This window comes from Heptranchias perlo, chromosome 28, assembly GCF_035084215.1.
Source record: "Heptranchias perlo isolate sHepPer1 chromosome 28, sHepPer1.hap1, whole genome shotgun sequence".
NCBI classification, from domain to species: domain Eukaryota; kingdom Metazoa; phylum Chordata; class Chondrichthyes; order Hexanchiformes; family Hexanchidae; genus Heptranchias; species Heptranchias perlo.
In genome coordinates this window covers 16,478,837-16,497,042 of record NC_090352.1, presented here as the reverse complement: position 1 = coordinate 16,497,042, position 18,206 = coordinate 16,478,837, and the positions used below count along the sequence as shown (strand labels likewise).

Below are 18,206 nucleotides of genomic sequence, written 5' to 3'. Positions count from 1 at the left end.
GTTGCAGCCTCTGTGTGGAGGCAGGAATTGTTACTGGAATGTCTCCATTAACTGTTTAAGAACTGCAGCAGCAGCTTGGAGGCAATTTCAAAGAATCTAACACTGCACGGAGAATATTGAATAGCTGGGGCAATTAGTAGCCTTGAGGAGGCAAGTGGGCTTAGAATCATTAATTTACTTCTTCAATTGGATTAGTGTTTGACATTGTAAAACTGTTTTTTTAAAAAAAACATGCCACTGCTTACCCCAGAATACGTGAGCTGAGTCTGGTGGGTTTAAGCTCCACCAGTGGACCTTTGGATAATGGTACAGTGAAATATTGCACATGACCAAATGCTATTCATTTGGAAATCACTGAATGTATAGCATTTCATTCAGACACCAAGCAGCAGGAATGTGCAGCAAATCACCTCTGCAGCCATTAAAGGAATGAAGAAAAGGCTGGGTATCCTTCACTGCACTGTTCAAAGAGCTGGCCTAATGACTCCTATCGTTCTGTCATTTATCAAACCTTGACATCAACTGACATCCTCCCTCCAGTCTGTTTCTTACTCCAGCCCATAACTAATTGAGAATCTAAGTGGAGTTATCTGTTAAATAAAAACCCAGCAGATGCAGAGTTAAATCCCAGAGAATCACTGGGTGTTTGAGTACTTATCTGCTGTAACTGAACAGGTCATTATCCATAGTAAGTGAAGCTGGCAGGGAGTGGGCACATTAAATTCCTTTGTCTGGGGCACATTCTATAACCCATGATAAAATGCCATCTCCCTCCCCATTCACAGTGGGAGTATTGCTGTGCTACAGATTCACAGTGCCACGCCATTAGACAGCATTTTGTTAACAAGAACCCCTAGATAAAAGGGGAGAGCGTGCTCTCTCCGCAGTGTGTGCCACAAAAAGGCTGCTCCCGAATCTCATTCCCTTTTCTGCCGAATTGGTAAGACGCTACACAGGTTCAGATCATTGTCCTAGCATCGCATGTCAGAACAGCCCAAAGCATGTCAGTTACTGCTTTGGCTTCATTTTATTCAATAGCTGTACTCTCAAAGTGACTCCAGATTTACACAGGATCATTTCAGCTACACGCCCAGTTTTACTATCACCATCACTCTGCTCACTCTGAAACACAACTCTTATGATGAAAACACATTTAGAAAGCTAAACAATAAAATACATTACATAAACTACCCAATAATAACTGCAAAACCTGCAGCTTCACACAGGCTGGCAGCATCCCAACCTGCAGCATTATCATCTGACTGTAGAACCAATTACTTCATGTTTGTTATTTTCTGCCAATGGTTTTTAAATGATTGTTGACATTTTTCCCTACTGTATGAAGAGAACAAGGTCCTGATGTAATACATTTAAGTGCGTTTGTCACTGGTGTTACACGATAACCATTTTAATATTGCCGCCACTGGTGTTATACGATCTGACCCTCTGACTATTTAAAGGATGATACTTGCAAGCCAGTAATTGTGGCCCTTCCTTAGTTGCCCTGATGGCATTAAGAGTCAAGCCTGTAGTGTGGGACTGGAGTCACATGTAGGCTAGAGCAGGTAGGGGTGGCAGGTTCCCTTCCCAGAAGGACATTAGTGAACCAGTTGCTTTCATGGTTATTTTCTGGTGCTAGCACACAAATTACCATTTAGTTTTACAACTTGACAGGGTGGGGTTTGAACTTACAGCCTATGGTTTGCTGCTCCAGTACTATACCACTAGACTACTGCAGCTTGAAAGGTCAGATGATACTGGAACCATTCTGTATTGCATCCTGTTTGTGTTAACTGCATCATGTTTGGTGCTGGACAGTAACTGCACTGCATTTGCAGTTTAGGGTTCTGGTAGCAGTGGACGAGGTAAGGAGATCTGCAGCTGCCCCTGGATCCTACTGTGCCCAGTGCGGGTAGTTTACCGATTGGTTATATCTAATATCCTACTTAAAAACTCTGCCAAAAGCAGGCAGCCTGACTAACAGGATAGATATGGACTACAAATAGAGTCTGCCAGCACTAAATATGCCCACACCATCTCCTCTGGCAATAAAATCTGCTGACATCGCAACTTGAGGTTAACACCAGAGGTAGGAGATATATACCAAGGAAGTATACACTAGGTGGTGGCAATATACTAGGTGGGTTATAGACCGAGAGTGGAATACTTTATAACCAGGTTGGGGGCATACACTTGGAAAAGGGGTAATGGCCAAGGAATATAAATTAGTGAGGTTGTATACCAGTAAGGGAGAGGCATAAACTAGAAGGAATATATATCAGGTAGGGTTATATAACAGAGGGGTTTACACCAGGCAGGATTACATACCAGACTGGGGACAAGAACATAGATTGGTGGTTTATATACCAGGGGTGTACATACCTGGGAGGTGGGTGAGGGGATGGTGCAGAGGTATACACAAGGTGTGGGGGTGGTGGGGGGGTGGGGGGGGGGGGGAGGTGGAATATAGCACGGTGGGTTTATATCAGCAGAGGTTATATACTATGGGGTGCTTGTTACTGAAGGGGTTTATAAGTTGAGGTGGGTTATATACCCGAAGGGGTTTATAAATTGTAGTGGATTATATACCTGAAGGGGTTTATAAGTTGAGGTGGGTTATATACCCGAAGGGGTTTATAAATTGTAGTGGATTATATACCTGAAGGGGTTTATAAGTGGAGGTGGGTTATATACCTGAACAAGTTTATAAGTTGAGGCGGGTTATACACCTGAAGGATGGATAGTGAGGTTGTGGTCAGTTTTAAAAGTTTCTGAATTTGCAGTGGCAGATATAATCAGTTATACAGGGTCATCTTCAAAGACTATGACGCAGCCTTTAGTTTTCATACTGACCACGCAATAGTCAGTTATAGGTTTACAGCCCAGGAAGGTGTTGGGTTCCATCCCCGATCAGTGATGAGGCAGCTGATCTGCAGGGCATTAGGAGATTACAATTGGCTTTAGTAACCTTGGGTGGGCAGAGGGGTGAAAATCAACCAGGAATCCTGTGAATTATTATCGAGGGACCTCAAGTGCAAAGTGCACATGCAGACTTTGGGAAAGGACAGAATTGGGCTTGCCGCTGATGTCCCAGAGTTGAATACCCCGCCAACATTGACTGTCTCACTGTCTAGGGTCACTCTTGAAGGGAAAACATACCGAGCTTGGTATGTCATCAGTTATACAAAATTGCACGGGGGGATAACTGCAGTTCAATATTCACACCCACTATTCAAAGGATGGACAACGTTTGTAAGCTTCAGCACTGCATTGACAGAATTGACAGCACTGCACTATTTCCCGACCCACTGTTCAGGTACAGCATCAGTTCAAGGAAAGAGCTGCTCAGGAGAGCAGAAGGCACAATTGGAGCTTTCAAGTCCAAGATAGATACATTTTTGTTAGGTAAGGGTATCAAGGGATATGGAGCAAAGGCGGCTAAATGAAGTTGAGGTGCAGATCAGCCATGATCTAATTGAAAGGCGGATCAGGCTCGAGGGATGGAATGACCTACTCCTGTTCATATGTTCCTACAAGAGGTGCAGCACTCACAGAACATGCTGCCCCTTGGATCGGATCTATCACAACAGATACATTTACCTGATTCTCACAGAGGAGCAATGCAAAAGGAGGTTCAGGCTCAGCAGGGGAGACTGTGAATGAGGTGTTACATTTGGTCCATGACTTGCCAGGACAGTCGACCAAAAACACTGCTTTACCAGCAGCAGTGAAGGTCATCACTGGCTCCAACTATTATACTACAAGGAGCTTTGATGACCCTGAATCACAGGAATTAGTCACTATTCCATTCTCATCTGCATTCAGTCAGTAACTGAAGCACTGTTTCTTCACACACCCACCCATAATCACTTCAGCAGAGGTAGCTACAGCTTTACCACACTGCTGGCTTCCCCAAGGCACATTGATTGTACACAAGTAACCAGTCATGTTCCCAGCAACATCTATATGGCACCCCTAAATAGGAAGGGATAGTATTTCAACAACATACAAATGGTGCGCGATCGTGACCAGAAAATGATACACATTGTTGCACGTTTCCTGGGGATTACACACAATTGCATCAGAATGAAACTATCAAACATCACACCGCTCTTTCAAAGAGAGGGAAGGCTGGATGGCTGATTCCTCAAAGATATTATCAACCATGGCTGATGACACCACCACAGAATCCTATGCCCCAGCAAATATCAGATGCAACAATGCACATGAATAAACAAGGCCCTCACTACTGAGTGAGCATTTGGTGTGCAAAAACAACAGTCTACATGTTTGTATTTGTTAATGATAGCCATAAAATATGTCCTTACACAAGTGGGCCAAATTGAACAGTATGCTGCACAGTAGTCATGGGTATAGAAGAACAGGAGGTCAATAGTGCACAGGAGCCATCAGCAGTTGATGAATCACTGCTGCCAGGGAGACAGGTGCAGGACGACTCATCGCCCAGGACTTCGAATCCGGCAGTCTACCTTTCCATTGGACAGATTTACAATCTGGGACCTGCTGATTCCTTTACCGGTTTAGATTTGCCTAAGAACTATATCTGATTTGATCTACTTCGGAAAAAAAATGTCAGTTCCTTTTTTGCAAAATAAAAGAATGACAGACTAGACGATATATTCCAAGTGACAGAATTTTATTTAGTGAGAATCCATCGGGTGGTAGGGCTTGCGGGGTACGAGCCTCCAACCTTTCGTGTTGTGTTTACCCGCGTGTGTTTTACTTGTTCACGTGTCCTACTCTGAACTGCTCCCCTTACCGAGGCAGCAGTGGTGGGCGACTGCTGACCCAACCAACACAGCCGGTGATACAGAGGCCAACTGCATCCGTGACTAACTCTCATGCACCTCAAACAGTACCAGGAATGCCCTGTGCTGTAGCACATTGCTTTCTGCACAGGTTTCTGCAGCCACCTGTGTAGGACACTGTGGTGACCCAGAACTGGTGCTGGTGTTAATGGCACATGTGTCTCCTGTGCTTCTCCCCACATGCCACGGCTGGAGACCATCTCCTCCTGACACCCACTGATCCATCAGAGCGTAGAACAAGGGGCCTCTCTACAAAATCCCATAACCTCTTCTGGTACTGCACTGGTTGCTCCTGATTGACATCAACTTCATCCAATCTTGCCAAGCCCCTTCCCTCGGTAGCACCATGTGGGTACTTGATTTACTCCTGGTTTTATTTTAAACCATACACGCCACACAGTTAGAGATTGTTCCAGGTCAGAGGGCTGATCAGATGCTCCTTCTGTTCCAAGTGAGTGAAGCTAATTCTTCTTTCAGATCTCCACTGGCAGTTTCCACCTCTTCCACCAGCCCACTATCTGGGCTTCTTTAAATACCTCCCCATCCACAACATCCGCCCTCTCCCCAGCCCTCTCCCCATCCACGCTCATGAATAGCAGCACGATCAAGACAGGGAAAAGGTATTGCAGAAATGAACAGGAGCGTGGGGTACAAACAGTGATAAAGGAGGGGGGGGGGAGGGGGAGTGAAAACAAAACAAGAAAAGAGAGAATCAGAAGCAAAAAGAGCGATGCATCAAAATAATGACACGATAGTCACCACAAGCTCTGTTCGTGTGACTGGTTGTCCCAAATAATTACAACAAATGAGAATTATCAGGTCACAAAAGCTGATTGACAGCAAAGATAAAACTACGAGGTGAAAGGAGATGGGAGTGTGAGTGAGTGTGAGTGTGTGTGTCGGGGAGATGGGATTCTGTTCTCTGGAATGAGAATACTGTCTTGAATTAACTGCTCCAAACCCAGGAATAAAAGCGGGGCCAGCTCGCTGTCACCAATAGAGGTGGAACGGCTGCTTTCACTGCCTGGGTGTGGGTTTGGACGGATTGCTGAGCTCGAAGAAAATCTGATTAAAATGCAGCACCGCCGAGCAGGTTCCGGCTGCGAGGAGCAAGAGGAGGGTGTGTGAGAGAGAGAGAGAAAGAGAGAAAGAAAGGCTGTTCAGTATTCATCCGGTGACTCGGTTCAGGAACTAGAAAGATCAATCAAACCTGTACATCCTTTACCTGCAGCCCTGTGATCATTCCCAGGGACCGGACCGCTCCCCACCCCAGCGCTCAGGGACCCCTCGGGGTGAGTGAAGCTGCGGATACCGGTTCTACACTCGGCTCCAGGGCACACACTGATCTCAGGTGTAGCCGGGATGGCCCGGCTCACTGCCCCCCCCCCCCCCAGGGGCAGTTCGGTCTCAGCCTGTGTTCCGCAGGGATGCGGCTGAAGTTAGGAGCCGTCCTGTCACTGTCTCTGGGGCTGAGCACAGGCTCCGCACTGACGCCAGGCTCCGCACCGCTGGGCACGTTTGCAACCAACATTTAGAGGCGAAATAACCCGATAGCAGCAGCTGATAAATCTCAAGAGCCAACTGCAGTCACGACACCTCCCCGGCCCGTTACCCCGACCGGGCTACTGTACCTCCGGCCGGGGGACACGGTGCACACACACACACACACACATCCAGCAACCCCCCCGCAGTTTCTGAATACTCACAGCCCGCAACTCCTGGGTGCGATCCTTCATCTTCTCCGATGTCCTGGGGGTTCGGCTGACGCCTCGACTCGGAGCGGCTCTGCGCGCACTGTCCACACACTCTACAGCAAGAGGAGGAGGATGGCGATGCCGAGCTCTGCGGCTTCTCTCCCCCACTCACCGGGCGAGGGAGGCGGCTCCAAGGACTGCCAGTTGCCGGCAGAGCGCATGTCGGGGCGGAGCCCAGCTCGGCTCACTTTGCACACAGGGGAAAAAAAAATGACAACACCACTGACATCAAAAACTGCCACGGGAGTCTGCAACTTACAAAGCGAAACATCGCACCTAGCAACTGCACGCAGAAATTAATAGTGAAATTAACAACACACATGGTGACATTAACAGTGAAGTTAACAACACACGGTGGAATTAACAGTAAAATTAACACAACACAATTAAATTAACAACACACGGTGAAATTAACAATGAAATTAACACAACACACGATGAAATTAACAGTGAAATTAACAACACACGGTGAAATTAAGTGAAATTTACACAACACATGGTGAAATTAACAGTAAAATGAACACAATACATAGTGAAATTAACAACAGTGAAATTAACTAAAAACACAGTGAAAGTAACTAAAATTAACACGTAGTGAAATTAACACAACACAGGGTGAAATTAACAGTGAAATGAACAACATGTTGAAATTAAATAAAATTAACAGTGAAATTAAACACATAGTTAACATATCAATACAATGTGTTTTTAATGTAACAAATGTTACCGGTGCTTGAGGGGTCGACACAAGGAAAATGAATATCAGCCAGGAGAGGTGACTGAAGGCTTGGTTGAGGAAGGGAGTTTAAAGAAAGTTTTTTTAAGAGAGAACAGTAAAGTAGAGAGGTTTATGGAAACTTTTCTAGAGAGTAGGACCCAGGCAGCTGATGGCACTGTTACCAATGGGGGGTGGGTGCGGGGATGATGGTATTCTCATTATCTTGCTGGCCTTGTCCTTCTCAATAGAAGAGGTTGCAGAGCTGGTGAGTTTCTGCAGTGCATCTTGTAGATAGTACACACTGTAGTCACCTTGCACTGGCCGGATATCGAGTGCAATGGCAGGGACATCAATTAAACAGACCGCTTGGTTCTGGATGGCATCATGCTTCTTCAATGTTACAGTTACACCCATCCAGGCGTGTGGTGAGTATTCCATCATACCCCTGGCTGGAGATAATAGAGAGGTGGAGCTGGGTGTTATTGGCATTCATGCAGAAGCTGACCCATGTCTGCAAAGATGTCATTGATGGGTAACATGTAGGTGAGAAAATAGAGCAAGGATAGATCATTGGGTAATTCTGCAGACGACGGGGCAGGGGAAGAAAGGGAAGACAATGCTGGAGATGTACTGGCTCTGTTCAGCTAGTCAGGAATAGAACAACATGAGGGCAGTCCCACAAAGCTAGATGAGAAAGGAGGTGTTGGAGGAGAATGACCTGGTCAACTGTATTGAACACTGTGGAGAGGTTGAGAAGGACGAGAAAATAAATTAACACAACACACAGTGAAATTAGCAACATAGAGTGAAATTGACATGAGATTATGGTGAAATTGACATAAAAAGTGAAATTAACAGAACAATGCAACATTAATACAACATGCAGGGAATTTAACAAAGCACAAAGCAAAATTTAACAGAACATACAACACAAAGTGATATTGGTACAATGCAGTGAACTTAAAAGTGAAATTTAACACAACACAATGAAATTAACGCAACAGTGAAATTAACACAGCACAAAGTAAAATTAATAGAACACTATGTGAAATTAATACAGCACTAAGTCAAACTAACAAAATACTACATGAAATCAGCACAATACTATTTAAATGAACACAATAGTAAGTGAATAACATAACACAAAATGAAATTAATATAACACCAAAAGAAATTAACACACACAGTGAAATTAATGCAACACGAGGTGAAATTAACCTAGCACTAAGTGCAAGTAGCACAACACACAGTGCAACTGATACAAAACTAATTGAAATTAATACAACACACAGTGAAATTAACAAATGGTAGCAAATGGTTACATCAACAGCACACCTTTCTCATGATACTATACCAATATATTTATTGAATAAGAGACTCTCAGCCATCTATTTGAATAAAGTGTCAAGTTGGAATGCGAATCAACATTTCCATTCACAGCTGGTGTGGAAGTTGGAAATAAAACCATTGATTATCTTCTATCTTGGAAACAACACCCACTACAATATTACATCAAATTACATTGAGTTAAATTGAAATTACAGCACAGAAACAGGCCATTCGGACCAACTGGTCTTTGCCGGCGTTTATGCTGCAAACAAGCCTCCTCCCTCCCTACTTCATCTAACCCTATGACCATATCCTTCTATTCCTTTCTCCTTCATGTGCTTATCTAGCTTCCTCTTAAATGCATCAGTGCTAATTGCCTCAACTACTCCTTGTGGTGGCGCGTCCACATTCTTACCACTCTTTGAGTAAAGACGTTTCTCCTGAATTCTCTATTGGATTTATTAGCGACTATTTTATATTTATGGCCTCTAGTTTTGGACTACCCCACAAGTGGAAACAGTTTCTCTACATCTACCTTATCTACCTCTATCATTAACTTAAGACCTCTATCAGGTCACCACTCAGCCTTCTCTTTTCTAGGGAAAAGAGTTCCAGCCTGTTCAGCCTTTCCTGATATCATCCTGATATCATCCTTGTGAACCTTTATTGCACCCTCTCCAATTTCTTTATATTCTTTCTATAATATGGAGACCAGAACTATGCACAATACTCCAAGTGTGGTCTAACCAAGGTGTTATACAAGTTTAACTAACTTCCTTGCTTTTCAATTCTATCCCTCTAGAAATGAACCCTAGTGTTTGATTTGCCTTTTTTATGGCCTTATTAACCTGCGTCGTTACTTTTAGTGATTTGTATATCTGTGCCCCTGGATCCCTTTGCTCCTCTATCCCATTTAGACTCTTATTCTCCAAGCAGTATTCTTCCTACCAAAATGCACCATCTCACACTTATCTATATTGAAATTCATTTGCCAATTACACACCCATTCTGCAAGTTTATTAATGTCCTCTTGCATTTTGATGCATTCTTGTATTAACTATACCCCCCAATGTAGTGTCATCCACAAATTTTGAAATTGTACTTTTGATTCCCGAAACCAAATTGTTAATGTAAATTGTGAACAACAGTGGTCCCAGCACTGATCCATGTAGAAAACCACTTCCCACCTTTTGCCAGTTTGAGTAGCTACCCTTAACTCCTACCCTCTGTCTTCTGTTTTATAGCCAACTTGCTATCCATTCTGCTATCTGTCCCCTGACTCCACATGCTCTGACCTTATCCATGAGTCTACAATGCAGTACCTTATTGAAGGTCTTTTGAAAATCCAAATATATTACATCTACTACATTACCCTTGTCTACTCTTTCTGCTACTTCTTCAAAGAATTCAATAAGGTTGGCCAAGCATGACTTTCCCTTCTGAAATTTGTGCTGACTATTCTTTATTATATTTTTGTTCAATATGTCTGTCTATTACATCTTTGAGTAAAGATTCCATTATCTTTCCTACCACTGATGACAAGCTAACTGGTCTATAGTTCCCTAGACTTGTTTTATCTCCCTTTTTAAATATAGGATTTTTTTCCTATATAATTCCAAGCACTTCTGTTCTATATGATATTGCAAATGTATCTGATGATCCTGAGTTGTCAATCAGGAATTAACCAAAGAATTATTTTTCATGCATCTATCATGTCCAACCTTGAACAGCACCTTGATAGATTAGAACAGTTAGCCTTCAGAGAAAACATTCAGAAGAAAGAAAGAAATTGCATTTATATGCATCTTTTCATGTCCTCCAAATGTGCCAATAAACTTCAAAGCCAATAAATTTATATTTGAAATGTAGTTAGGCAAATACAGCTGCCAATTTGCACACAGTAAGCTCCCAGGAACCGCAAATGAATGACTGACCATATAATCTGTTTTTGGTGACGTTAGTTGAGGGGAGAATATTGCCTAGGACACCTCCCTGCTCTTCTCCAATTGGTGCTATGGGATCTATGTCATCCAACTGAACAGTTTTATGTCTTAACTGAAAGATAGTGTTTCCGACAATGCAGCACTCCCTCCGTACTGCACTGAAGTGTCAACATAGATTATGTGCTCAAGTTCTGGAGTGTGGCTTGAACCCACAATCTCCTGACTCAGATATAAATGTGCTGCAAAATAAGCTGAGTTGCATTACTGTCAACACAGCTTCATGGCTGCAAAGTGTGGACTCTGGTTAGAGCCCAACTACTGTGACTATCAGCCTTCGACATACAACTAATGTCAACTCATTACCTGCTACACTGGCTAACCAATTGTAATGCTACTTTGGATATGCTGCTCACAACCTGTAACCATCAGAATGGAAGCTTCTTCAAGAACAACTGAGTGCTCGCTCAGCAGATTAGCAACTTAGGATCATCAGATAATCTGCAATATCGTATAGAACAGAGTGCTTGGAATTATATTGTTTCCAGGTCTACTACAACTACATCAACCACTTGGAATTAATTGCTTGAACATTAACACATAAGAAATTCAATTACAGAGTGAAATTAGCAAAAGTTAATTCAACACAAATGAAATTAACTGCACCAAATTCCTTCAATAGCATTGTTGGTAAAGGCTGTCTACTCATTTCTCTCTTCCTCTAGGCTTCTCTCAGACAGTGCTGTCACCTGACCCATGTGTGCACAGAGTTCATCTACAGAGCTAACGTTGACTTGCTGAGCTAAGGTTAGCAGAGCATTCATTCAGCTCTGGGGATTGTATAACTTGCCTGTTGACCCCCAGTACACTTTCTCCAAGTCTTTCTATCCTCCCAACAACCACCAGAGCCAAACTCATGAGCCACCTGTCATGTTCCAGTTGCTTGCAGCTTCTTCCTACTTTGATCTTAGGTTTATGTTCCAAGAAACCCTGGGGTCACCTAGGCCCAGATGTTGCAGGTACACACCAAAGATGTGACCACAGCCGTGTCTCATTTGAAATCAGGAGGGCTCATCTCACTGGCATTGAACTGCTATCAGCTCTGTGTTACAGATTCTCATAAAATAATGCTGTCCTGCCAAGTAATTACCCAGCCCTTATAAGTCCCAGTTAGATCAGTGACAGATGAAGAGTAACTGATGGTAAGCAAACTGTAACTGTCATGGTGTAATGGATACATGAGAGAAGTTGAACAATGCCCAGCCTTTACATAACGTTCTGGAAAGCAAAGTCCCCACACTGTGTAATCAAGGAGTTTTCTGATGTTGCAGTGATTTAAAGATTTTACTGTAAATCATATTGTCTGTTATTAAATTATGTTAATGCCAATATAGAAGTTTAATTTCAGCTTGTTGCAGCTATCTCTGATTTTGAATTACTTAATTATTCAGTCCACAGCTGTCCCATACAGGTTCTGGCTGTGCAGTGCAGATCCTTCAAAATTGTAATGTGATGCCTGTCATGGAAACATGGAAGATGAAGCTTCAAGTGAGATGATCAGCTAACTTATGTTCTCTCTTTCTCTATCTCTGCATCTCATTTTCTGTTTCTTTTATGCCCATTTAAACAGGCTGGTTTAACAACACATCCAAAAAATGGCACCTCAGACAATGCAACTTTTCCTCAGCACTGCATTGGAGTTTCAGCTTAGGTTATGTCCAACAATGGGGCTTGAACCCACAACCATTGACTGCCATTACAGTGTCAGCTTGACTCAGTTGGTAGTGAAGGTGCTAACTCTAAAGCTAACTTTAACTCTAATCCTAACTTTAACTTTAATCTTAACCTAACCCTAACCTTAACCTAACCTTAAGCCATTGTCATAACTATTACCGATGGGAATAAAGTATTACCAATGGAGCCAAGCTGGCACTACAGTGAGAAATAAATCAGGCCTGAGATTTGTAGGCAACTTAGAGAGGTTTGCAGCAGTAACAGAGTTTTATTAATAGGGGACTTTAACTATCCTAAGGTAGACTGGGTTAAGATAAAAGTTTGTTGTCAAACCGAGGAAAGGTTTCTAGAAGCATCCAGTACTGTTCCCTTAAAATCCATGTTGCATGTCAAACAAGGAAGGATGCTGTGTTAGATCTAGTTCTGAACAATAAAACAGGACAATAAGAGACCTTAAGCTTGGAGAACACTTGGGAAAGAGTGACCATAACCTAATTAGGTTTGCTCTGAAAGTAGATAAATAAAAAGAGGGGTTCAAGATAGAGGTGTTGGACAGGGTCATTTGAATACGTGGGTCACGTGCATCATTCCAGTTGGGTCACTTCAGCGGTGCCTGCTCCAGGCTGCCAGCTGGAATGTCAGAATGGCATCTTGATGCTCTAACAGCAGAAAGAAAGTACAAGATGGTTCCCTCCATGAAAATCGTTGTTTTTAAATCTTCTGCTCCCAATGGAGTAAGCGGACTTCTGGGGAACGTGTATAAATGGGGTTTCTGCCACACTTACAGCGAAGTTATGGTGGCTGAGCGGGAGCAGCTCCAAGAAAATTCCCAGCCATAAGGAGAGCCAAAGAAGAGTGAGATCATTTTGAGATGGAGGGAACCATCTTGTACTTGAGAATAAGGAAATAGCAGGGGTGATTAATAAGTACCTTTCCTCAGTTTTTAAAGAGGGAAGTGAAAGTTGGACTGTAGTGCACCTGACGAGGATGTAGTAAAGCTACTATTGGAAATAAATATTCAAATGAAGCTGTTCAAATAATTAATGGGACTAAACATAGAAAACAGGTGACATTCGTTCAGCATACAGGAGGTTGGGAAAAAGTTGGCAGAACCATAATTTTTCAAAAGCTTTAGGAAGTGAGAACTGTGCCATGTTACAACAAAGGGGGAAGGAATAAATCAGGAAATTATAGACCCATTGGGTATACTTCTAGACTCCACAGTATTGGATAAAATTAGTGAACAGTTAGAAAGACATGGTTTAATCAGGAATAGCCATCATGGATTTGTAAAGAATAGGTCGTGCTTAATTTAATTGATTTTTTTGAGGAAATTGCAGATAAAGGCAATATGGCGGATGTTGTTTATGCACCTTTTAAGAAGACGTTTGATAAGGTGCCACTTAACAGGCTTGTAATGAAAATTAAGGCATATTGTGTTAAAGGGAAAGATGCTGCATCGATAAAGAGGTAGCTGGGTTCACAAAGCAAAGAGTAGGAGCCAAAGTATGTTTTTCAAATTGTTGGGGCTATAGGTAGTGGTGTGCTCCAGGAATTGTGCTGGGACCTCTTTTGTTTTACATTTAGATAAATGATTTGGACATAGGCACAAAAGTCATGTCAAAGTTGGATGATGATACCAAAATTATGGGGCATGGCAAACTGCGATTGTAGAAGGCCATGTGCAGGTGAGTAGAATGGACAGAAAGGTGAAGAAATGTGAAGTAGTATGTTTTGGGAAAAGAAATAGTGAAAGGGATTCATTCCTAACTAGTAAAGCCAGTAAGCCCTGATTTTAATTGCTCCACCATTGGCAGCCATGCATTGAGCTGCCTAGGCCCTAAGCTCTGGAATTCCCTCCCTAAACCTCTCCGCCTCTCTGCCTCTCTCTCCTCCTTTAAGACATAGAAACATAGAAAATAGGAGCAGGAGTAGGCCCTTTGAGCCTGCTCTGCCATTCAATATGATTATGGCTGATCCTTTATCTCAAAACCATATTCCCGCTCTCTCCCCATACCCCTTGATGCCTTTTGTGTCTAGAAATCTATTTGGCTCCTTCTTAAATATATTCAGTGACTTGGCCTCCACAGCCTTCTGTGGTAGAGAATTCCACAGGTTCACCACCCTCCGAGTGAAGAAATTTCTCCTCATCTCAGTCCTAAATGTCCTACCCCGTATCCTGAGACTGTGACCCCTCCTTCTGGACCCCCCAGCCAGGGAAACATCCTCCCTGCATCCAGTCTGTCTAGCCCTGTCAGAATTTTATATGTTTCAATGAGATCCCCTCTCATTCTTCTAAACTCGAGTGAATACAGGCCGAGTCGACCCAATCTCTCCTCATACGACAGTCCTGCCATCCCAGGAATCAGTCTTGTGAACCTTCGCTGCACTCCCTCTATGGTAAGTCTATCCTTTCTTAGGTAAGGAGACCAAAACTGCACACAATACTCCAGATGTGGTCTCACCAAGGCCCTGTATAACTGCAGTAAGCCTTGCTCCTGTACTCAAATCCTCTTGCAATGAAGGCGAACATATCATTTGCCTTCCTAACTGCTTGCTGCACTTGCATGTTTGCTTTCAGTGACTGGTGTACAAGGACACCCAGGTCCCTCTGTACATCAACATTTCCCAATCTATCACCATTTAAATAGTACTCTGCCTTTCTGTTTTTCCTTCCGAATTGGATAACTTCACATTTATCCACATTATACTGTATCTGCCATGTATTTGCCCACTCACTCAACTTGCCTAAATCGCCCTGAAGCCTCTTTGCATCATCCTCACATCTCACAATCCCACCTAGTTTTGTGTTGTCAGCAAACTTGGAAATATTACATTTGGTTCCCTCATCCAAATCATTGATATATATTGTGAATAGCTGGGGCCCAAGCACAAATCCTTGCGGTACCCCACTAGTCACCACCTGCCAACCTGAAAAAGATCCATTTATTCCTACTCTCTGTTTCCTGTCTGTTTACCAATTTTCAATCCATGCCAGTATATTACCACCAATCCCATGTGCTTTAATTTTGCGCACTCACCTCTTATGTGGGACTTTATCAAAGGCCTTCTGAAAATCCAAATAAACCACATCCACAGTTCTTCCTTAATATTCTACCAGTTACATCCTCAAAAAACTCCAGTAGGTTTGTCAAACATGATTTACCTTTCGCTCCTTAAAACCTACCTCTTTGACCAAGCTGTCGGTCACCTGCCTAATATCTCCTTATGTGGCTCGTGTCAAATTTTGTGAAGCGCCTTGGGACGTTTTACCATGTTAAAGGCGCTATATAAATGCAAGTTGTTGTTGTAATTTCAGTGCGGTTCTGTGCTGTAACTTCGGCAGAAGATTCGCAGAAACCCTGGAGAAAAGGCGTAAACATAGATTGGGCGAATCGCCGGGGAGATTTACCCCCAAAGATTCTGATTAGAGTGGAGAAACAGAGAGATCTAGGGGTGCAGATATATAGATCTTTAAAGGTGGGCGTGCAGGTAAAAAAGAGAAATGGAATTCTGGGTCTTGTACCTAGCGGCATGGAATATAAAGGCAAAGAAGTGTTGTTGAGTTTGTACAAGACATTGGTTGGGTCACATTTGGAGAATATTAGGACCATGGAGAGGGTGCAGCAGAGATAGAGGAGTGAGAACTTATATTTATGAAGATAGCACAAAAAATTAGAGCTTTTCTCACTGAAACATTGAAGGTTAAGAGGGAAACTAATCAAGATATTTAAAATTATGGAAGATTTTTAAAAAAGTAAATAGTGAAAATTGGAGAACATGATCCACCCTCTCTGAGCTCGATTACCTTTGCCTAGTAAAGGTTTGTGGCCTCTGTAACACCCTCAGTTGACTCATTCCGACTCTCATGTGGCACGGGTTCCCTGAGGCCTCATAAGGGCCAAATAGGTAGAGTTCCTGGGGTAGCCGGGGAACTTTTCAGACACACTTCCTTAACTAAGTGGGGAAACAGGTGGAAGATCCCCCACAACCCTCCACTGGAAAATGGCAAGGTGGTAGAAATGGGGCAGGATCACAGCAGGACCAGGTACTGCCCCAAAGGGCAATTTGACCGCTCTCTGCACTGACCCCAGATTGAAATTTCAGTGCCACTGTTCCCACTGGCTGGTGAATTGGTAGGAAAGAGGGCATAGACTCAGGATTATCTTTAGACGTAGTGTAAAGAAAGAACTTAAAATTTGCATTTATATAGCGCCTTTCGCAACCTCAAGACGTCCCAAAGTGCTTTACAGCCAATTAAGTACCTCTGGAGTGTAGTCACTGTTGTAATGTAGGAAATGCAGCCAATTTGCGCACAGCGAGATCCCACGAACAGCAATGAGATAAAGACCAGGTAATCTGTTTTAATGATATTGATTGAGGGATAAATATTGACTAGGACACCAGGGAGAACTCCTCTACTCTTCTTCAAAATAGTACCATGGGATCTTTCACATCTACCTAGAGGGCAACGGGGCCTCGGTTTAACGTCTCACCCGAAAGACGGCATCGCTGACAATGCAGCACTCCTTCAGTACTGCATTGTAATGTCAGCCTAGATTTTGTGCTCAAGTCTCTGGAGTGGGATTTAAATCCACAACCTTCTGATTCAGAGACGAGAGTGCTACCACTGAGCCAAGGCTGACAACTAATAGTGTAATAACCCAAAACCTGACAACACATATAAAAGTTTAGGAAGAAAGGCAGTAACTATTACTATTAACAGTTACAGCTAGATCTGTACCATAAGTGGATTCTGCTGTCCTCCATTAACTGTTACAGATAGATCTGTACTGCACCTCCTGTTACCATTTTGAACTGAGTAGAACACCATGACCAGGAACTCAAGAGTGACGTATTCATTCCAGGATGAAAATAGAGCAAGGAACATTCTTCCAGATTAGTTTCCTTCCTTTGTACTCAGCGTATCAGCACTTTCAGCAGGTAAGAGGCTTCAAAGCTCTTACTGTTGCACTGAGAATCAGCTATGTTTGTAATTAAGGTCGCAGGCTCTGTCATTGTCCCTGTGTGCTACTTGTACAGGTTTCTAACATGGAACAAAAACACCATGAGAAAGAAATGAAGATATCTCCGAGATTAGTTGATTCCTAGCAGTTTTGGATAACTGGGAAGCTGTGTTATTCCTCTAAGTTGTACACTATGGGTCAGCCTAATGCTTCAGTCTATGATGAGCAAAATGTGATGGTGTTGCCTCACTACTGGCTGTCAGAAGCTGGCTGGACAAAGCAGGAAATAGCTGGTTCTATACATCTGGCCTGGAATTCTCACCACTAGTCAGTAAATGATTTTTTCCCCATTTTCGGGATGTGGGCGTCGCTGGCAAAGCCAGCATTTATTGCCCATCCCTAGTTTCCCTGGAGAAGGTGGCGGTGGGCCTTCTTCTTGAACCAATGCAGTCCGTGTGGTGAAGGTGCTCCCACAATGATGTTAAGGAATTAGAGATTAAAGAACACATTTTCCTGCCCCACATTTTCCTGTGTGCTGTTCCAGTGTGCAGGGTCTTGTGCAAGCATGTGATGCCCTGTGCCAGTATCTGGTGTGCTGTATCAGCATATAGGGTCTTGTGCCAGCATACAATGTCCTTTGCTAGGATATGGGGTCTTATGCCAGAGTTCGATGTCTTGTGCCAGCATATAATGCCCTCTATTAGCAAATGGGATCCTGTGCCAGCGTTAGGTGTCCTGTGCCAGCATATGATGTCCTCTGCTAGCATATGGGCTCCTGTGCCAGTGTTCAATGTGTTGTGTCAGCATACAGAGTGCTGTGCTCACGTACAATGTCCATTGCCAATATAGTGTGCTGTGGAAATGTATGGGCTCTTGTGTCAGTATCCGAGGTCCTGTGCCAACATACAATGTCCTGTGCTAATATACGGTGAGCT

At 43.2% G+C, this 18,206-nt stretch overlaps 1 protein-coding gene across 1 annotated transcript in view; it reads right to left on the bottom strand.

Annotated features, from left to right (window-relative positions):
* The window catches only part of LOC137299254 (syntaxin-1A-like), a 194,812-nt gene extending 188,122 nt beyond the window's left edge, over nucleotides 1-6,690 (bottom strand). Inside the window, exon 1 of the mRNA XM_067967917.1 lies at nucleotides 6,536-6,690. Within this exon, the coding sequence (XP_067824018.1) occupies nucleotides 6,536-6,565 (30 nt within the window). The 5' untranslated portion in view covers nucleotides 6,566-6,690. The remainder of the gene's footprint in view (nucleotides 1-6,535) is intronic.
* Between the last annotated feature and the right edge of the window lie 11,516 nt (nucleotides 6,691-18,206).